The sequence below is a fragment of the Felis catus genome, chromosome A1, assembly GCF_018350175.1.
Source record: "Felis catus isolate Fca126 chromosome A1, F.catus_Fca126_mat1.0, whole genome shotgun sequence".
Lineage (NCBI taxonomy): Eukaryota > Metazoa > Chordata > Mammalia > Carnivora > Felidae > Felis > Felis catus.
Window position 1 is genome coordinate 101370208 of NC_058368.1, and position 18505 is coordinate 101388712.

General features: G+C 39.4%; 1 protein-coding gene and 1 long non-coding RNA gene across 9 annotated transcripts in view; one reads left to right on the forward strand and one right to left on the reverse strand.

Annotated features, from left to right (window-relative positions):
* CEP120 (centrosomal protein 120) overlaps positions 1-18505 on the reverse strand; it is an 80822-nt gene that overhangs the window by 36724 nt on the left and 25593 nt on the right. For all 8 annotated transcript variants that reach the window (XM_045058275.1, XM_019831483.3, XM_045058264.1 and 5 more), the window contains exons 10-16: positions 17338-17515; positions 13919-14068; positions 13011-13193; positions 10937-11033; positions 10686-10838; positions 9816-9905; positions 955-1047 (exon numbers count right to left, since the gene is read on the reverse strand). In XM_045058275.1, coding sequence (XP_044914210.1) covers positions 955-1047; positions 9816-9905; positions 10686-10838; positions 10937-11033; positions 13011-13193; positions 13919-14068; positions 17338-17515 — 944 coding nt within the window. The remainder of the gene's footprint in view (positions 1-954; positions 1048-9815; positions 9906-10685; positions 10839-10936; positions 11034-13010; positions 13194-13918; positions 14069-17337; positions 17516-18505) is intronic.
* On the forward strand, positions 3097-8393 carry LOC109500048. Its single transcript, XR_006598429.1, has 3 exons — positions 3097-3294; positions 4375-5480; positions 7499-8393. It is a non-coding gene; the product is annotated as an uncharacterized LOC109500048 (long non-coding RNA).

Below are 18505 nucleotides of genomic sequence, written 5' to 3' on the forward strand. Positions count from 1 at the left end.
GAGTAGGGGAGGGGCAGATAGAGAGGGAAAGAGAGAACCCCAAGTGGGCTCTGTGCTGATAGCACACAGGGCTTCAACCCACATTGCTAATCCATCATCATTTAATTCTAAAATACAAAGTGTATCCAAAACTCCATATATGACTTATATAAATTCAATTGAAAAGGCCCTAATCACTTAAAATTCCTTTTTGAGTAAAACCCACTGTATTTCCTAAGCAAATATACCCAAGCTCCTTTTCTTCTTTAGGAATTTCTTCTATTCTGCCTAATCACATAGAAAGTAACAGAGCCTTCATATTGGAAACAAATACATTTAAGGTGAAACATCAATTGAGAAATTCCAGAAAATGTAGGAGGATCAGGTCAGAGTGAAATGCTGAGAAAAATTTTAAGAAACACATATGGTTAGGACAGGAGCATACAAATTTAATGTGGAAGAAATTCTAATAATTTGAAATGATTTATGTAGCAATTGAAATAAATATTTAGGCTAAAATTTATCAAGACCTAACAAAACTGCTAACTAGGCATGCTATTAACAGAAGTTTTCATCCATCCTTGGGCTCTAACCTTTAATCGACAACCAGGTGGGATATTCCCTTGTTACTGAGAATGACATCCGAATTCTAGGCCCCTCAGCCTGTGCTACGTTTTCTCTATGCTCTGGGCAGTGTGACTATCCAGTCCCTCCACATCCCGGGGAAGAAGCGTACTTCCGCAGAGTGCAGCAGTCAGCCAAAGCTGGCTGGCCGGCTATTAACCATTTCAAATAACAAACACTTTGCTATGTATTCCTCACATTCTGACATGTCAAAGATGCTTTCCTCTGCTGAACAGCAGTTTTCTCCACCATGCCTACAAGACAATTTCCATGAAAGGCTTTTTATGAAATATATTTTATAATAGCATGTACCTCACGCATGGATTCCAGGAAATAAAGACATACAGTTACCTCTGACTCTGCAATGATCAGCTGCTGCTCTCGTTTCTCTAAGTCAATTAGGGTTTTTTGAAGTTTTCCTTCTAGGACAGTATATTCAGCCACCTAAAATATAATAAAAGACACATTATCTTTTCCCCAACTTTCAAAACACAAGCAAATCCAACAATGCATACATTACAACTTACTGAAACACAAGTTCTGGGAATAGGAAACTCATGAATTATATCCACCAAGTGAGAGCAGAAATTCCTTCTAGTACTGTAAGTGAGGGCATCCCTCTAGCTTCTGCTTGGGTATCTCAAGTGACGTTCAATTTCCAGAGGAAGGTCATTCTCCCACTGGGCAGTCAGGCTGCTAGTAAAATCTTGTGTGTAGTCAAAACCTAGCTCTTTAAAATCTGCCTTCGTCAGTACTCCAGTATTCCTATGACGCCCCCTTCAGCACATACACTCCTTCCCTGCAACGAATCCTGATGCTAGTTCGGCTAGCTGGTCAGTTTCAAGTCAATTCTCCTATGGGTTCAGGTCCGATCCTTTCCTACAGTTCCAGTAACTGAGTTCCTAATTGCTTCTGATGCACCACTCCCTGCTTGGGCCCCAAGCCTAGTACCTTAACCTCCAGGGGCCTCTAGTTCTGCCCTGCTCTGCGGTGAGATTCCCGTTCAGAGAAAAGACGCCTGCCAGTTCAGCCTACACAGGATGGAGGAGTCTTTACGGTTTTCTGTCTTTCATTTCTAACTGATCACTTTTACTCCGACTTCCTGAACCAATTTCTTTGTTCTCACCAACTGGTTCCCAGGTTTCAGGTCCATCCTAACATTCTCTTTCCCACAGTTAATAAGATCTTGCTTTAATCCTCCTTCATCTTATTTCTACCCCTTAGACAGAAGGAAAAAAAATCTATCTTCACATATTTGGTCTGGCAATAGCCATCACACATCCTCTCACTTCTTCTTCTCCAAGAGAAACACAAGTTTCAGCTATTACTCACATATTAATTACAATTTCCACATCGTCTAACATCTTGGATCTAATCTACAGTCTAGATTCTAGATTAAGTCTTTTTAAAAAATGTGGTATCCAGATGTGATCTCCCTACTTCATAGGCCAAAGAATGTCCACTGCCCAAGATGAAGACAACATGTCTATTACATTAGTCCAAACCTGCACTTGCTATTTCAGGATCCTAATCACAGTTTGCTCTGTCAAAGAAAATCCCCAAGGCTTTTGTTTTTAAACCTGGGATAACTATAACAACATACCTATTGTCCGAAAGATTGTTTCAACTACAGAAGTTGACATTTGTCCTTGTTAAACTTTAGTTCAATGACTTAGGCCTGGCATGCTAGGCAGTCATGAGCCATTACCTATTCATTCTGTTCAATCTACCACCCACTTTTGGTTTATCTCAAAAAAATGCTAAGTGTGCCCTACCGCCTTAAAAAGTCTTAGAGAGGTAAGTCAACAGGATGGTGGGTCAGTATTCAACTGTTCTTCCTCTGGCAACCGAAATGCATGGGTTCCCAGAGCTCTGTCTCAGGAGGTCTCCTCTCCTACTACCTGACCTCAGGGGATGATCTTAACTACCTACCATCACATATCCTAAGCACTTCCAAAACCAGATTGCAAAGTCAAAACCCCCTCCAGAGATTACATCTGTATCTCTGTCTCCAGTATTCCCTATGTATCTCAAACTCAAAAGTGAGTAAAAACCTGAGATCATAATCATTTCAATAACAAATACCTATCGAATACCTAGGAGATGTGGGTAAAACAAAGTCTTGTGAACCTATATTCTGAGGGAAGACAAACTATGAAAATAGAAGTGGATGTTTAACGTAATTCTAAGTAAATACTAGGATGAAAACAAGCAGAACGAGCATATAATTAGCTCCTGGGGGCAGAAGAAGGCCTATTTAAGACAGAATGATCAGAGAAGGCCTCACTCAGGCTATTTTGAACAGAGACCAGACAGTGCCTCTAACAAAAGAGTCTTCTATAGATCCTGAGGGGGACTTAGGGAGCATGTCTGAGGAACCACAGAGAGGCCAGGTTGGTGAGAACAGACTATGTGAATAGAAGGCTGACAGAAATGAGGTCACAAAGGAAGCTAGTAGATAGATCACATAAGGCCGTGTAGGACCTGGTAAGAAACAAGAGTTTTATTCTATGTGTAATGAGTAGGAGAGGTTTTAAGCAGAAGAGTACATAATCTGACTTTTGGTTTAAAAGTCTCAACCTTGGTGGATATGGATTTAACAAGCTACCGGGGTCAGGAAAGAGGACAGAATTCTGAGTTAAGAAGTAACTGTAGTAATCTAGGAAAGAGATCAGGAATATTTAAACTAAGGTAAGTAGTGAAGAAGGTGGCTGAAAGTGGTTCGTTTCCAGAATCTGTACTTAATACAGAGTCAAGAGAATTTGCTGACAAACTAGATGTGGAACGAAACAGAGTCAAGGGTAACTTGCCTTGTAGCCTGAGGAGCTCAGTAAAAGGTATTGCCATTTATTAAGATGGGGATCAACAGGAACAAATTTATACAGGAGGGAGACAAAGAGCCTGTCTCTAGACATGCTCCCTTTGATTTGCTTAGCAGAGAATCAGTTGGCAGTGTAGTACAGGCACCCGAACAGCCAAATGTAGAGTCCAGTGAAGAGGTTGGAGATACAGACACACACACACACACACACACACACACACACACACACACACACACAGTGCATAACTGTGTTTAACTTGTATATGATGCTAAGAAAGTGGATGATAATACTTGAAGAAGTGTAAAAACAGAAAAGAGGTTCAAGGACTGGGCTTTGGGGCAAGCCAATAAAGCCAGCAGAGGCTGAGGGGGGGAAAAAAAAGTTCCGGCATGAAAATTGCCAAGGGGAGACCAGTGAATTCAGTAGAAGAGTAGGAAAGTATAGGAAGGGGAGTCAAGTTGAGGAAATGTTTGAGAAAGGGAAAGATCCAATCAGGTGAGGGTGAGGGAGGGTTGGCTGAGAATCACTCTGGGAAGAGAAGGAATTGATTAGGGAAAGCAGTAGGATGCGAGGGTAGCACTGAATATCCCTTAAGGCTTGAGACCTTAAACCTCCGTAACCATTTCTCTAGCTCCTGTTCGTCTTTCCTCCTTCATCTTATCATGGCTATTCCTGTTCAGCCTTTATTTTCTTTTACAACTCATTATTGCTTCCCTGGCCTTCCTGACTTTGGATCCATACTCCTCTATTCTGCAACAACTGTTCTAAAATGAAGATCTCACTTCCTTATTCTCTTACATAAAAATCTTCATTTAAAAAATAAGTTTATCAAATTTCTACCTTTCCCAAGCAGGTTTTATCATCTGAACCATAGAACATAAAAAATGATCTGATTATTTTCTCCACCTTCTCTTTAATGGCACACAAATCTACCATTGCTGAAGCACAGGAGGAAGTGAATCCACCAGCAACAGTGCCTGCTGGCAGGCATTATGGCTTAATTCTCCCAGGAAACCCTGGCTGAGAACGTCTACGGGATCAAGTCTAATCTCAAAATGAAACAGAAGATCATTTACATGCCATAGACGTCTCCACCTTATTTCTTGAGACGTCTCTTCCCTTCTTCCTATATCAAGCTACCTACAATTTCCTTAATGCCGAGCCTATTTCCAACTTCTTTGTTTGGAATTCCCTTGGAGTCTCTGTGGTAGTATCTACTAATCTTTATCAAAGTGGAAGCATGATCTTATCCATGAAACACTTCCTCCTATTCCCTAATGCAGAACCGAGGTCTTCCTTCTTGGTAGGTATATGATAGCGATCTTCAGCCATCTGATGGGAAGTCATGTAGAAGACAGAACAAACATGATCTCAGCTATATGGAAGGCCACACAGGACCAGAATGTTATAGTCCTAAGTTTGTCAAGTAATGAATTTGTCTTCAACTGTCACTGGGTTTAGCATGTCAATCTGGACAACCAGGTCATTTCCAGGACACTGGTTTCTGAAAATACAGATTTGGGACAGTTACAAATATTTCACTTGACCCCAAAGGCCCCAAATGAGCTGGTGGACTATTAATTGCTTCAAGGTTAACTAAAGCTTCATCTCTTTGGGGAAAAAGTTTATGTGTAACACCAGAGGATGCATTATTTTATGAAAAGAAAATATTCCACAAAAATAATCTGCTCTTTCACAGTTAAAATAATCCTTCCACACTGGTTCCAAAAGATGACCAAAAAACACTGATAGATTAATAACCATCCCCCACCATGATACAAATCATTAGGTACACATAAGCTTAAAATATTAAATTATGAAATACTAATATACGTGAGTCTAACTAGATGTAATTTTATTTACTATATATATCCCTTCACCTCTGCTTCCTGAATTGGTGGGCTGTTAACTAGTTAGCACCTTGTCAGGCAGGACAAACCTCCTCATACTAAGTAGATGAGCTCCATTTTACTATTAACTCCTTTTGTGCTGAAGGGCAGAAGTACATTTAGATGGCTGCATGCTGTTCCACCAATATTACCGCGACTCCTTCAGGTAAGTTTTCCAAGTACTGAAGAAGTTATACGTTGTTTTAAAACAATCAGGTAAATAAAGTGAAAATAAATCAACAGAAAAGGCGTATACACTGTAGACGTAGTAATCACACAGGGGGATTCTCAGAGAATTTAGCTTGAAAAGATTTCATCCTATTCAGGCAAACACTGCTTTTTTTCTCCCCAATTAATCAATTTTACAGTGGCTTATGAAGTTTTAGGAAATGGATCACATCCTAGCTGACCATATTCTTACACGACAGGGCACACATTGTGCTGGATAAGTTGTTACTCTCAAATGTATTTAGGTTGGAAAAAAAACAGCAATCCTATCAAGTTTTTGACAAGACTAATTCAAATAGCCACTTACTAGACAACCTCAATTCCTTTTTTTTTCTTTTTTTTTTTTTTTTTTTTTTTAGTATTTATTTAGTTTGGGAGAGTGAGCATGTGAGCAGGGGAGGGACAGAGAGAGAGGGTGAGAGAGAATCCTAGGCAGGCTCTACACTCTCAACACAGACTCCATTGTGGGGCTCGAACTCATCAACTCTGAGATCATGACCTGAGCCAAAATCAAGTTAGATACTTAACTGACAGAGCCACCCAGGTACCCTTCGTATTTCATTTTCTAAGCAGAGTTATTATAAACTAGTCAAGAAATAGACAATTCAAGCTGAAATGGTGGGAGAAATTGTATATGATGGTAACTGACAAGATAATTATCAAAATGACAACCAAGCAAAAATTACTTTGAGTTTTTTTTTCAGCCGTTATACAGACACTGTTTTGTTTTCTTTTTGCAATAGAAAGATCAATTATGGCACAAGTTGGATCTGTCAAAATATTAACTAAGAAAGTTTTTCTGATTTGACTTTTGCAAAACTTAACACAGGAAAACTCTTCAAAAGCATTTAAAAAAATGGTTCCACAATAAACTCTGCTTGCCTTAAAAGCTAAATGAAAAATTCTAAAAAATTAAATATTTGATAGCTCACTCAGATTCAATGAATAAAGGATACTTGAGAACTGTAAATCCAACTTAATATAAAAGACACATTTAAGGAAAACTAGTATATTGCTTAAATATGTGTGAGGGCCTCTAGTTTTTAAAGTTTGGTTATTTGAACACTTCTTAAGAATGGATGGTTTGGAGTACTGTTAACTTTTTCTTTTTTTAGATTTTTTTTTTTTAACCCACTGGTTTTTCAAATTTTTAATGGTTGTAAATTAAGGGCGTTAAAATTGAAACAGTTATTTGAAAGCCCAAGGCCTTGGGGACTTCTGCTTGGTCTACTCGTAAAAGACTACCTGCCCTCCTCTACAAACACAAATGGAACGACATGCATGAAACAACTGTGTTTACACATTGGAGAATGGGCAGCACAGGACCATCACCACTGACAGAGCAGAGATGAATGAGTCCAGCCCTACAATAATTCTAGCATTTTCCAGACTAAGGCTCAGAGAAGGGGACACCCAGCAGAGCCTCTCAATCTTGCTAAGTTGAGGCAGCAGAGAGGAGACTAAAGAGGCTGCGGGAACTCGAGGTGGTGAGGAGGAGGGAGATGTGCAGAAAGTGAGCGCTGGAGACCAGCAGAGTAGTCCCCTCCAGTCCGAGGTGAAACCCTGTGAGGCTAGGTGAAGTACCACTAGAAAGTTCGAAGATACAGCATTCCCAGAGCTCAGTCAGGAATGAGAATAGTGGGCATTCCTCCTGGTCTGAGGGGAGAGATTGTCATATGCTAGGCATCTTACCATACAGCCCACGGCTACAGGCTCTTCTCATTTTGCCCTAGCAAAACTCAAAAGGATTAAACTCAACCCAAATAACCTCACACACCAAGATCCAGAAATCAACAATGTAAACTTAACAATTTATGGCATCTAAGAAAAAATGACCAGTCATTCAAAGTAATATAAAAGTGTCCCCCATAACCAGATGAAAAAAACAAAAGAAAGAGACCTCAAAATGACACGCACGTTGTAACTAGTAGATAACGTATTGTAAATATATTCCAGATACTCAAGAATGTAAAGGAAAACACGAACATGAGGAAAAGTGCTTAAAAAAAAAGGAAAAGGCCTAAGTGAACCTTATAGAGATGAAAAATACAGTATATGAAAGGAAACATTGTGCTGAATTGGATTTGTGGCAGATCAGACCCTTCAGAAGAACCAATGGTCAACCGGAAGTCGCAGCAATAAAATATATCCAAGATGAAGCAGTGAGAGGAAAAAAAAGACTTAAAAAATAATTCAATTCTCTCTGAGACAATATGAAGTAGTACAATACATGCACGCTGGACTCTAATCAGGAGAGGAGAAAGAGACACAGGAAAAAATTTTCAGTAATAAAAACCCAAAATGTTCCAAGCTTGATAAAACCCTATAACCAAAGCAGCTCCAAGACTCCAAGCAGGGTGCACATAAACACACACACACACACACACACACACACAGAATCACAAGGCCCATCAAAGTCCTAATGCTGAAAACTAGGGATCAAGAAAAAAAAAAAATCTTAAACCAAGTGAGAGGAAAAAAGAGACAGAGATAGAGGGCCAAGATAACAAGGCCAGCAGATTTTTCCATCAAGAACGAAACAAGCCAAAATGCTAATGTAACAACTTTACAGATTGAAACAAAAAGCTGTCAACCCAGAATTCTATACCCAGTGAAAATATATTTATTTCAAAATGAGAGATAAACACTTCTTCAAGCAAAAGCTAACAGCATATATCGCCATCAGATCCATACTACAAGAAATGTTATTTATGTGGTTAATAAAAGAGGCTTTTGCTTCAAAGTTTTCTTTAAAAACTAACTCTTGGAGTGCCTGGGTGGCTCAGTCAGTTGGGCGGCCGACTTCAGCTCAGGTCATGATCTCAAGGTCCGTGAGTTCCAGCCCCGCGTCGGGCTCTGTGCTGATGGCTCAGAGCCTGGAGCCTGTTTCAGATTCTGTGTCTCCCTCTCTCTGACCCTCCCCTGTTCATGCTCTGTCTCTCCCTGTCTCAAAAATAAATTTAAAAAAATAATAAAAATAAAAACTAACTCTTAAAAGCAAAAATATATTTTAGGATAATTTATGGAGAAGCAAAATGTATGATGGTATCAACACAAAGAACACATGCCTGATATACACTGATGTAAACTTATTACACTACACGTGATATGGTATAATAGCATTATTAGCATCAATAATTAATTATAATAATGGTAGTAGTTGTGTGCTAATAATAAGTTAAAACTGAGTATTTTAAGCCTTAAAGCAACCCTCCCAAAAAGCAATGAAACAGACACTGGTAATAAAGCAATAGTAAAAATAAAATGGGATCATAAGAAAAGTCAATGAATCCAAAAGAAAGCAGGAAAAGACCAAAAAAAAAAAAAAAAAAAAAAAGAACTAAGAGAAGGCACCTGGGTGGCTCAGTATCTGACTTCAGCTCAGGTCACAATCTTGCGGTACATGGGTTCAAGCCCCATGTAGGGCTCTGTGCTGACAGCTCAGAGCCTGCAGCCTGCTTCAGATTCTGTTGTCTCCTTTGCTCTCTGCCCCTCCCCTGCTTGCATTCTGTGTGTGTCTGTGTGTGTCTCCCTCTCTCTCTCAAAAATAAACATTAAAAAAATTAAAAAAAAAAAAAGAACTAAGAAACGATGGAACAATGGAAAAGCAACAACAAAACAGATTTAAACCCAAGCATAGCAAAAAACAAGTAAAAAAAACCTAAGTGTGCCAATAATTACGTGTTAATTGTAACTGGTTGGTCAGAGCCCTGAAAATAACTTTCGAAAATATTCTAGTCTGCATCCTGCTCCAGTCTCTTGGTGGAGGGCAGTAAGCCATCCTGCCATTGGTTATCTTCTCCCGTTTGTAGCTATGTCATTAACCACTCTTATTAGAGTTTAATTTCAGTATTTGAAAGAAGTGTTATTTTCAGGGTTTTTGATTTACTCAATAACTTAAGTGTAAATCGGTAAGTACTGAACTTTTGCTTTTTGGAGTAAGATCAGATGGTCTCATTTTTAAAGATGTCATTTATTCCAGGATTAAATTCTTAAAATTACCTTCTAAGTTCTTGATGCTTTTTTATTAGCATCTGATTAGCAACAGATTAAAAGGTGCTATCTTCTTTTTTCATACACAGGTAGGCTTTTTTCCTAGAGTATTCATTTTTTGAACAAATAATACATTTGCAGGGTTCAAAATCAAAAAAGCAGCCAATACCTTAGAGAGAAAGGCGTTCCTGCTACTCCTGACCCATCCATTCAGTTTATCCAAAACAGTATACAATCGTTGTACTTTGTTACTCCACAGATTTCCTATAAAAGTTATTACCTTTTTCTTTACGAGTGATTCTCTTTCTCGGTCTCTTTTCTTCCATTCCTCTGCAAGAGCCTGCATATGAGCCAACTCCTTCTGCTTTAGCTACACAAGGAAGAAAAAGTCACAAAAAGCACATCAATATTTCAAACACACAAATCGGTCGTTCTCTGTTAAATACTACTGATCACCAGTATGTTTCCTTCAGACCTCCTCTTTTATTCTTAAACCAAAGAGAATGCCTGAAGCAAGGGATACCCACAAGAGTATAAACTAAAATGGGGCGCCTGAGTGGCTCAGTCGGTTGAGCATCTGACTTGGGCTCAGGTCATGATCTCACAGTTCGTGGGTTTGAGCCCTGTGTGGGGCTCTGTGCTGACAGCTCGGAGCCTGGAGCCTGCTTCGGATTCTGTGTCTCCCTCTCTCTGTGGCCCTCCCCTGCTTGCTTGCACGCACTCTCTCTCTCTCTCTCTCAAAAATAAAACGTAAAAAAAAATTTTTTTTAAACTGAAGTGAAGACCTGTTTTCTCTCTTTATTGTGTAAAGAGAGATGGTTCTAGGCTCCAGGAGGATATGGTAAACGAGGGCCTGAAATTAAAAGAAATGTTCACTTTCTCAAACACTGACTTCGAACCTTCAGTCCCAATTTTGTCCAGAAGTCATAGACAAGGGGATCCTTCTGCATGGCTTCTGCCAAACTATCATTTATCGAGTTATTTTTTTATTCTGTTTTTCTCTCAGAGTAAAGTATTCTTGCTATTAAGAGGGCTAGATAGGGTACCCGTGGAATAGAGAGAGAAAAAAAAAGTCTACTATGGAGAAGAAAAATATTCTAAGTAAACCAATAAAAAAAAAAAGGTTTCAAAGTAACACTTAAAAGGTAACCTGATTTTCGAAAATGTCCTCCTGCATCTCTTTCCACATTTCTAGCTCTAGTGCTGCTTTGTATTCTAAGGTTTCTCGAGGCTCTGTCTGGATTTCTGAAGGACAAGGTGCTGGAGGAAGGGAACATGCCTTCTGTTGCCCAGCAGATAAACCCTAAAACATGAATGAAAACATATTGAAACAAACACACTCATACACACAATGCATTCGATCCACTACAGTCATGTTGTTTCACATTCACTGTTACTTACCTGAGATGAATCAGATACAAGAATCTCACGCATTTTTACTAGTCCATAATCTTCTAGAGTTACTGTGTAAGAAAGATCCATTATCCTGTTGTTTGACCTACACATGAAGTCAGAAATACTTTAAAATTTGTGGAAACACTATGATTTTTCCTTTTATTTCCCCGATGTTATAGCACTGAGCAGGTCACATTTCTTGTATCTGACACTCGCACTACTCAAACCTCGAGACCTTCCATATATGCATTTTACCTGATCACGGAACTCTTACATACAGACCTACGTTTACTACAAGAAGACCTACATTAGCTATAGATTATTTTGGAGAAATTTAAACTCTTACTGCCCAAAGGTAATTACTGCTAAACTTTCATTTCCTTCCTCTCTTCTGTTTTACATATGTGCAGATACACATGCAGATACACATTGTCCCTTTTTCTCCATTTACATCTGGAGCATTTTCTCATGTCATCAACCTTCATTCAAAAATGTTTAAGTTTTAATGCCTGTAAAATATACTAATAAAATTACACAGTAAAACTAAGACAAAAACTAATTTTCCTACTCTTGATTATGTAGATTCTTCTGAATTCTTACTCTACTATTTTCCTGGGATGAAGCACTTGTACATAAATCTTTTACTGGATGTGAGCACTGCCTCAGGGTAATTCCTAAAAATAGGATAATTATATGTTATTTTTATCATAAAGAGCATCTCTCTGTCTCGTACAGCTGCATGTAGCATTTACCAGAACATCAGAGGAAAATACAGTCTTGCCTACGAGAAACGTGGCCTTGTCTAAAATCTATTCCATAAAGCCTTGGTCAAGCAAAAACTTCAATGACTGGAACCCACACAAATAAACTCTTAATAATCATTTTTACATTTTCATCTAATCTCACAACTTGTAGAAGAAATTAATAAAATACACCAAAGCACTAAGTCTCCTAAAACTTCTCTGTCTACAGAGCAGGGCAACACAAGTTCACATTCATAACCAACAGATTTAAAATAACTAGTAATGATTTAATTATTTTCATTGTGTTCTACTTAATGCGACAAAAGAATGGGATTTTTGGAAGAATTTTCAGTTCACCAGAAGATGTGCTTCTCTAAAACACCTGCTGCCAGATCCTCCAAGTGAATAAAAGTTTTACTAATTCTTTGCTCTCTGGAAGGGACTATAGATGGGGAAGAGCAAGGGAAGGGATTTAAATACTACTTTCAGATCTCAGCTTTTTACTGAGCCTGATTTCTTTGTACATTCTAATTATGCTTCAAAAACCAAGGCATGTGATGTATAATTTTAAAGTGTATTTAAATTTCTACTGCTAAATTTAAAAAGACGTATTTAAAATAGATGTATTTTGGGGCGCCTAGGGTGGCTCAGTCGGTTAAGCATCTGACTATGGCTCGGGTCACGATCTCACAGTTCAGGAGTTCGAGCCCCACATCAGGCTATGTGCTGACGGCTCAGAGCCTGGAGTCTGCTTCGGATTCTGTGTCTCGCTCTCTCTCTGCCCCTTCCCCGCTCACTCTGTGTGTGTGTGTCTGTCTCTCTCTCTCACAAATAAACATTAAAAAAAAATTAAAATAAAACAGATGTATTTTGTGTAAGGTATGTGAACTTCAGTTTTCCATGGTGGCACCAGATTCCAGGGCATAGAAACCATACTCATTTTTTAAAAGTGCCAAACATTTGTAACATTCTCAGAAAATAGATTTGAAGCAAAAGTTAAAATATTTTCAAGTAGAAAAACAGTCATTCCCAAAGCAAAATAATGTAAAAATACATTATAAATCTGACCTGGAATTACTAAACACACAAACAACATAGTGGGAAATTAAAACCATCAGGCTTAACAGAGAGGAGGGAAACATTTAAGATCCTAGGTGTTAAGAGTCTTAGAGGGTACAGTGGGATCAGAAAGGTAAACAGTACTAAAAAGCCAATTAGAATACAGCCCCCCGAGGTCAAAGAAGGACCATCACCACCAAAACGACAGGGAAGCGTAAGGCTGTACCCAGCCAATGAGAACAAAAAGCAGGCTATGGATATTTTGGGAAATCCGTTACCCCTGTGCTGCTATAAAAGGCACACTTTCACTGTACGTCTGACGCCAACACTGTTCACCACTGGAACCTAAAAAGCGAGTTTTTTCTGAAGACAAGACGTTAGAAAGCTGGATCCTGGCGATTCCCAGGAGTAAATCTTTACTCATTTTGTCCTTGTGCCATAATTCAACCAGCAGTGGAATCCTAAGGAAGAGAAAACAAGTGTTCATATCTTATCATTTCTGAACCAAGTCAGTAGTAGATCTTTGAGTTGCCCAAGCACCAAGATGTTTCTGTTACCTGGGTCGGAAAGGCTCCATTCCACGGGTAACAAACAGAAAATACCATTACAGTTTCTACACCTCTTTCTGTGCAATAAAGAAAACCCACGAAGTGCTATTTTTTACTCTTCCTTCCTCCTTGTAAAATAATATACACACTTGAATTGAGTAAAAAGACGTTTCAGATCTTTTTCTTCACAAATCCATTTCAGATAGGTGCATTAATAACACCTTCATTTTATACAGATGAGGCAACAGAAAAAGCAACCAATTCACTACAGTCAACTGGTGCATCCGTGATAAAACTAAATAGCTTGTTCCTACTGATCTTCACATATTATGAAAAGCAAGACAGTAGTCTTTCAAATCGTCTTCCTTACTCACAGATAGTATTTAACACAGTTCTAACCTCCAAATTCAGACAAATAAGATATGAAAATCTGCGAAGAGTCTCCATAACTTCATAAAACTTCAGAGCAGAAGCACCCACGTCACAGACATTCCTAATTACATTACTAATACGTGTGTGTCCAAGTTATCAGATGCAGTAACTGCTGTGGATCTAAATCTCTAGAAACTCCTCTTGTCAGTAACAAGATACGCATTTTCAAGAGTGGCTTCGTGTCATACACACCATATTTACGTTACCTTAAGAAGGTATCCTGCAGCTGTTGAGGCATAGTTGCAAAGTCAAATGCACAGTAAGACTGTGGAAGAAAAACTTCCATGTTTTTGCGAACTTCTACAGGAGGATTTGTCATAATAGGAGCTGCACTACCAAAGAATGGATAGGAGTACCTAGAATTTAGAAAAAAAACAAAAAACAAACAAACAAAAACCAACCTATGATACAGGTTACAGATGAGACTTCTAATCTGTTTTTTTTAAAGGATAAAATGGATATAACAAATAGAATTTTTAGAATACGTAAATGGTACCAATACATTGTGGTTCTAATCCTGTCATCACCTTTAAAATTCTGCAAATATTGTCAGCAATTCTAGAGGAAATGCATTATGTGTATATAGCACTAGTTCCCAAAGCTGCTTTATAAGCAATCTTAAGATGAACTTGAGGGCAAGAAGAAGTCTGGTATTGTGAAGGCTGTAACACCGAAAAAGGAAGAGAGAATCATTCTCATACACTCCCAATGACTCTAAAATTTAGGAATGACAGTGACGCCAAACAAAGACCAAGCTGCCCTTTGTCCAGGAGTCCCTTGGGGGCATGGCTCCTGTGTTTTTCATCTCTGTCCTCCCAGCAAAAATAAGCACTTTTTGGCATATAGTAAATGTTCAGGAAATACCTGCTGAATTTAATTTCTAAACTTACTTTATTTATTTAATAATGTCTTGGGGGCACCTGGGTGGCTCAGTCGGCTAAGCATCTGGCTGATGATTTTGGCTCAGGTCATGATGTTATCATTTGTAGAAACGAGGCCCGCATCGGGCTCTGTGCTGACGGTGTGGACCCTGCTTGGGAGTCTCTCTCTCCCTCACTCTCTGCCCCTCCCGTGCTCATGCTCTGCCTCTCTTGCTTTCAAAATAAATAAACATGAAAAAAAATTTTTTAATCATGTCTCGATTTTTATGGGCTGAAAACCCCTAGTCACCTCTCAGAGGGTGCACCCATGGTAAGATTCTGTCTTTGAGAATCAAGGATGGAAGCGGTGATTCAAGGAGTGACAAGACTCTTTCTTCCTTTCTTCACAGAAACCACACCTGATTAAATGGGAACATGTCTGACTACTGCTGAACTTACTCTGTATTTAAAGCCAAAGAGAAAGACAACTTGAGGCTCACTTCAGTTTCATCTCGTGTCTCGTTATGCGTTACGAAAACGGGAATTTAAAGACTAGTAACGAAAACTGCTTTTCCTGCAACGAGAATCCCGCGCGTTTACTCCATTTCTACATAATGACACATGCAGTGAAATCAGCTCATCTCACAAATCCCATTCCACAGGTGCCAACCAGTTTCACACCAGTGAGAGCATGATGACATAAAATTTATGAAACGGAAAGTTAAATGGCCAGTGTCTTAAAAAATGCCACAAAATGACTAAAAGACAGAACCAACGGCCCTTATCATCAAGTGAATTCCAAGTGGAGTGTTAAGCATATCATAACTGTTTCCTCGGTTTAGAGTATTTTTCCCCTTTTCTTTGCCAAGCGAACGTCTAGCCTTCCTCGTATGTGGACTTATTTCTCAGTCTGTCTTGTTCACTAGGTTGAGCTCTTTGTTTACGTGGCCCATACACTCCTAATACCTGGCACACTGCTGGCATAATGTGGGCACTTAATGATTAAACAAATGGCCCATATGACAAGACGGAACCACAAAAACTAGGATGCGTGCCTGCTAAGGGGGCTAGTACAAGGCTTCCCCCTCACAGCTTCTAACTGTAGATCACCTCGATATTTCTATGCTTCTAGCCAACACTATCTCTAGGTACCCTAAGATCACATTCTCTAGTAGCAGCAGAAAAGAGATCTCGGTTAAAAAAGTAGAGGGATAGGGGCGCCTGCATGATTCAGTCGGTTGAGCGTCTGACTCCTGATTTCAGCTCAGGTGATGATCCCAGGGTCATGGGATGGAGCGCCATGTTGGGATCCACGCTGAGCCTGGAACCTGCTTGAAATTCTGTCTCTCTCCCTCTGCACCTCTGCCCTGCTCGTGCTCTCTCTAAATAAATAAAATCAAAATAAATTAAATAAATTAAAAACAGAGGAAGACAAAAAGAGTAGAAATACTAGTAACAATTCTTTTTCTAAAAACAATTTTAAGAGAGGTTTTATAAACCCTTTGAGAAAAGCTCTGTCTGTTAGAGACAAGCTTTTTCTCCCTCAATTTTCAAATAACATATTAATAATTATTTTCAGCCTCTGAGAAGAGGTAAACAGTACAACTTAAGCTGTGATGGAAACAATGCCATTCTGTGAATTCACAGTCACACCCAGTGCTGGGTCCTTTTGATTTTGTCCATCGTTCACATCCAAGCTGAGAGGCTTCTGGATAGAGCTGGAGAGGAATCTAAGACATGAAGGAGTAGATACAAGTATGAGTTAACTTATGCATTTAAAAGGCACGTATGCCTCAAATACCAGCAGGAAGCAGTGCACAGCTGTGGACGTTCCTGGAAACGGCAGTCCAAGACGACAGAAAGATTTTCTCATTTTAGTTGCATCAAGAGCACCAACCTTGTTAGAAAGGCTAGTGCATGCTCTGAAGAAATTTGTAAGGAACAACTAACCACTCCCAACTAAAACACATTAATATATTACATTTGATATACATTTCAACCAGAAGGTTTATGAAAATGTATTATTGTTAATAACAGGCTATTGAGTAGAGCCATTTAACTGACTGAAATATATAAGTATTTCAACTCTTTATATGGAACAGGGTAGACACACTCCACGTGCAACCATTAAGGATGGTTCTCAGAGTCTCATTTATCAAGTAGTAGAGATACAACTTCCCATTATAATACAGTTTCATAGAAAAACAAGACATTACACTTTCCTGAATTTGCCGTGACGCCTTTTCTAGAAACAATGCTTTTTTTTCCCATTTTTTTTTAACGTTTATTCATTTTTGAGAGACAGAGAGACACAGAGCACAAGAGGGGGAGGGGCAGAGAGAGAGGAAGACACAGAATCCGAAGCAGGCTGCAGGCTCCGAGCTGTCGGCACAGAGTCTGATGCGGCACTCGAACCCACGAAGTGTGAGATTGTGACCTGAGCTGAAGTCGTACGCTTAACTAACTGAGCCACCCAGGTGACCTTCTGAAACAACACATTTTAAGAATCGCTCTCTTTGAATAGAAGCAGTAGTAAATTATCACCAGCACCTACAATTATCACCACCTCTCATACCACCAATGCCACCAACGCACCCTTGTTGAAATTCGAACTCATGAGGACAGAACCTTGCAGGCTTTTTCAGTCCACAGGATTTAACGAATGTTCTAACTTCTCCGGTGATGTTTCTCCCTCTGAAACTCCCAAGTAGAGAAAAGGCACTGCTCTTCAGAAAAGAATACTTTGAAACAAAATCATATCACACCTTAACATACAGTTGATTGGAAAACCAGCTTCCAAATCATGGATACTCCTTAAGTCTATTGAGAAGCAAAAATGATGTGATGTCGCTGGCACCGCAATCTTCTGTCCCGAGGCGGTTTCTGAAGCAGTGGCTGTGGTCACTGGCTGGGCCACCGGAAGAGGCAAAGAAGAACCCATGGCTACAATGAACATAAAAATTTAAGAGAAAAAAGTCCCACTCGGTAACACTTTCTCTTCCTTTATTTATCTCACTTAAAGATGCCATCTCGTTTCCCTCTAAGCAAGAAATGTGATCATTTGGTTTCATAAACCTCTGAAATGAGGCATAGGAACTTCTTAAAGTGACTTGCCCCCAAATTAGGTAGGCTTTAATTCCCATTTTTAGAACTGTGTAAAGAAGGCCCCCCACTCCACATCGACTGCACACCAGAAAAGTGCTAACGTACGACAGCAGCCCGGCAGGCGCCAACTTATTTCCAAGAGGCAGCTAACCTTAACTTCGAGTTCGAGGGGTTGTCTGGCAGACTTACTGCAGGCATCATTACATCGATTCTGAAGACACAGTTCTGGCTACGGAAGGCACACAGGACATAGTCTGACAAAAAGAGAATTCTCCTCCAGTCCCACTGCAGACCAGAGATGGGTAGCGAGTGGCCCAAGTCCTACAGCTACTGAGTGACCAAGGGATCACTTGCACCTTAACTTCCGACTCCTGACCGAACACTGTTCTAATTACTTCCGCTACAAGATCTAACTGCGGGTCCTAGTGCAGTGGGTGGAAGATTGACACAACCAGGTAAAACCATTGTCAGGCTCTCCCTTAACTTTAGCATCAAAAATGGGTATAACAAGTTTATTACAACAGGCAGTTAGTAGCTCTTCTCTCTAAAATTCCAATGGATTCAAGATATTCAAGCGTTGCCTAGTGAAAAATATGTTAGCGAGAACTATTTTCTGTCATTTCTTCTCAGTAAGCTGTGTCTAAAATAAAAGTAATTGAACAATTCTTACCTGTTAGCCAATTCTGTGATGAAGTTACAGACTCAATTTCAATTCAATTCAATTCCATTTAAACTGAATTTTTACATCACCACACATTATTGGCTCTTGAAAATCAAACTCACAATATACTGACAAACGGTGAAAACGCTCTTCATCGTTAAAATAGA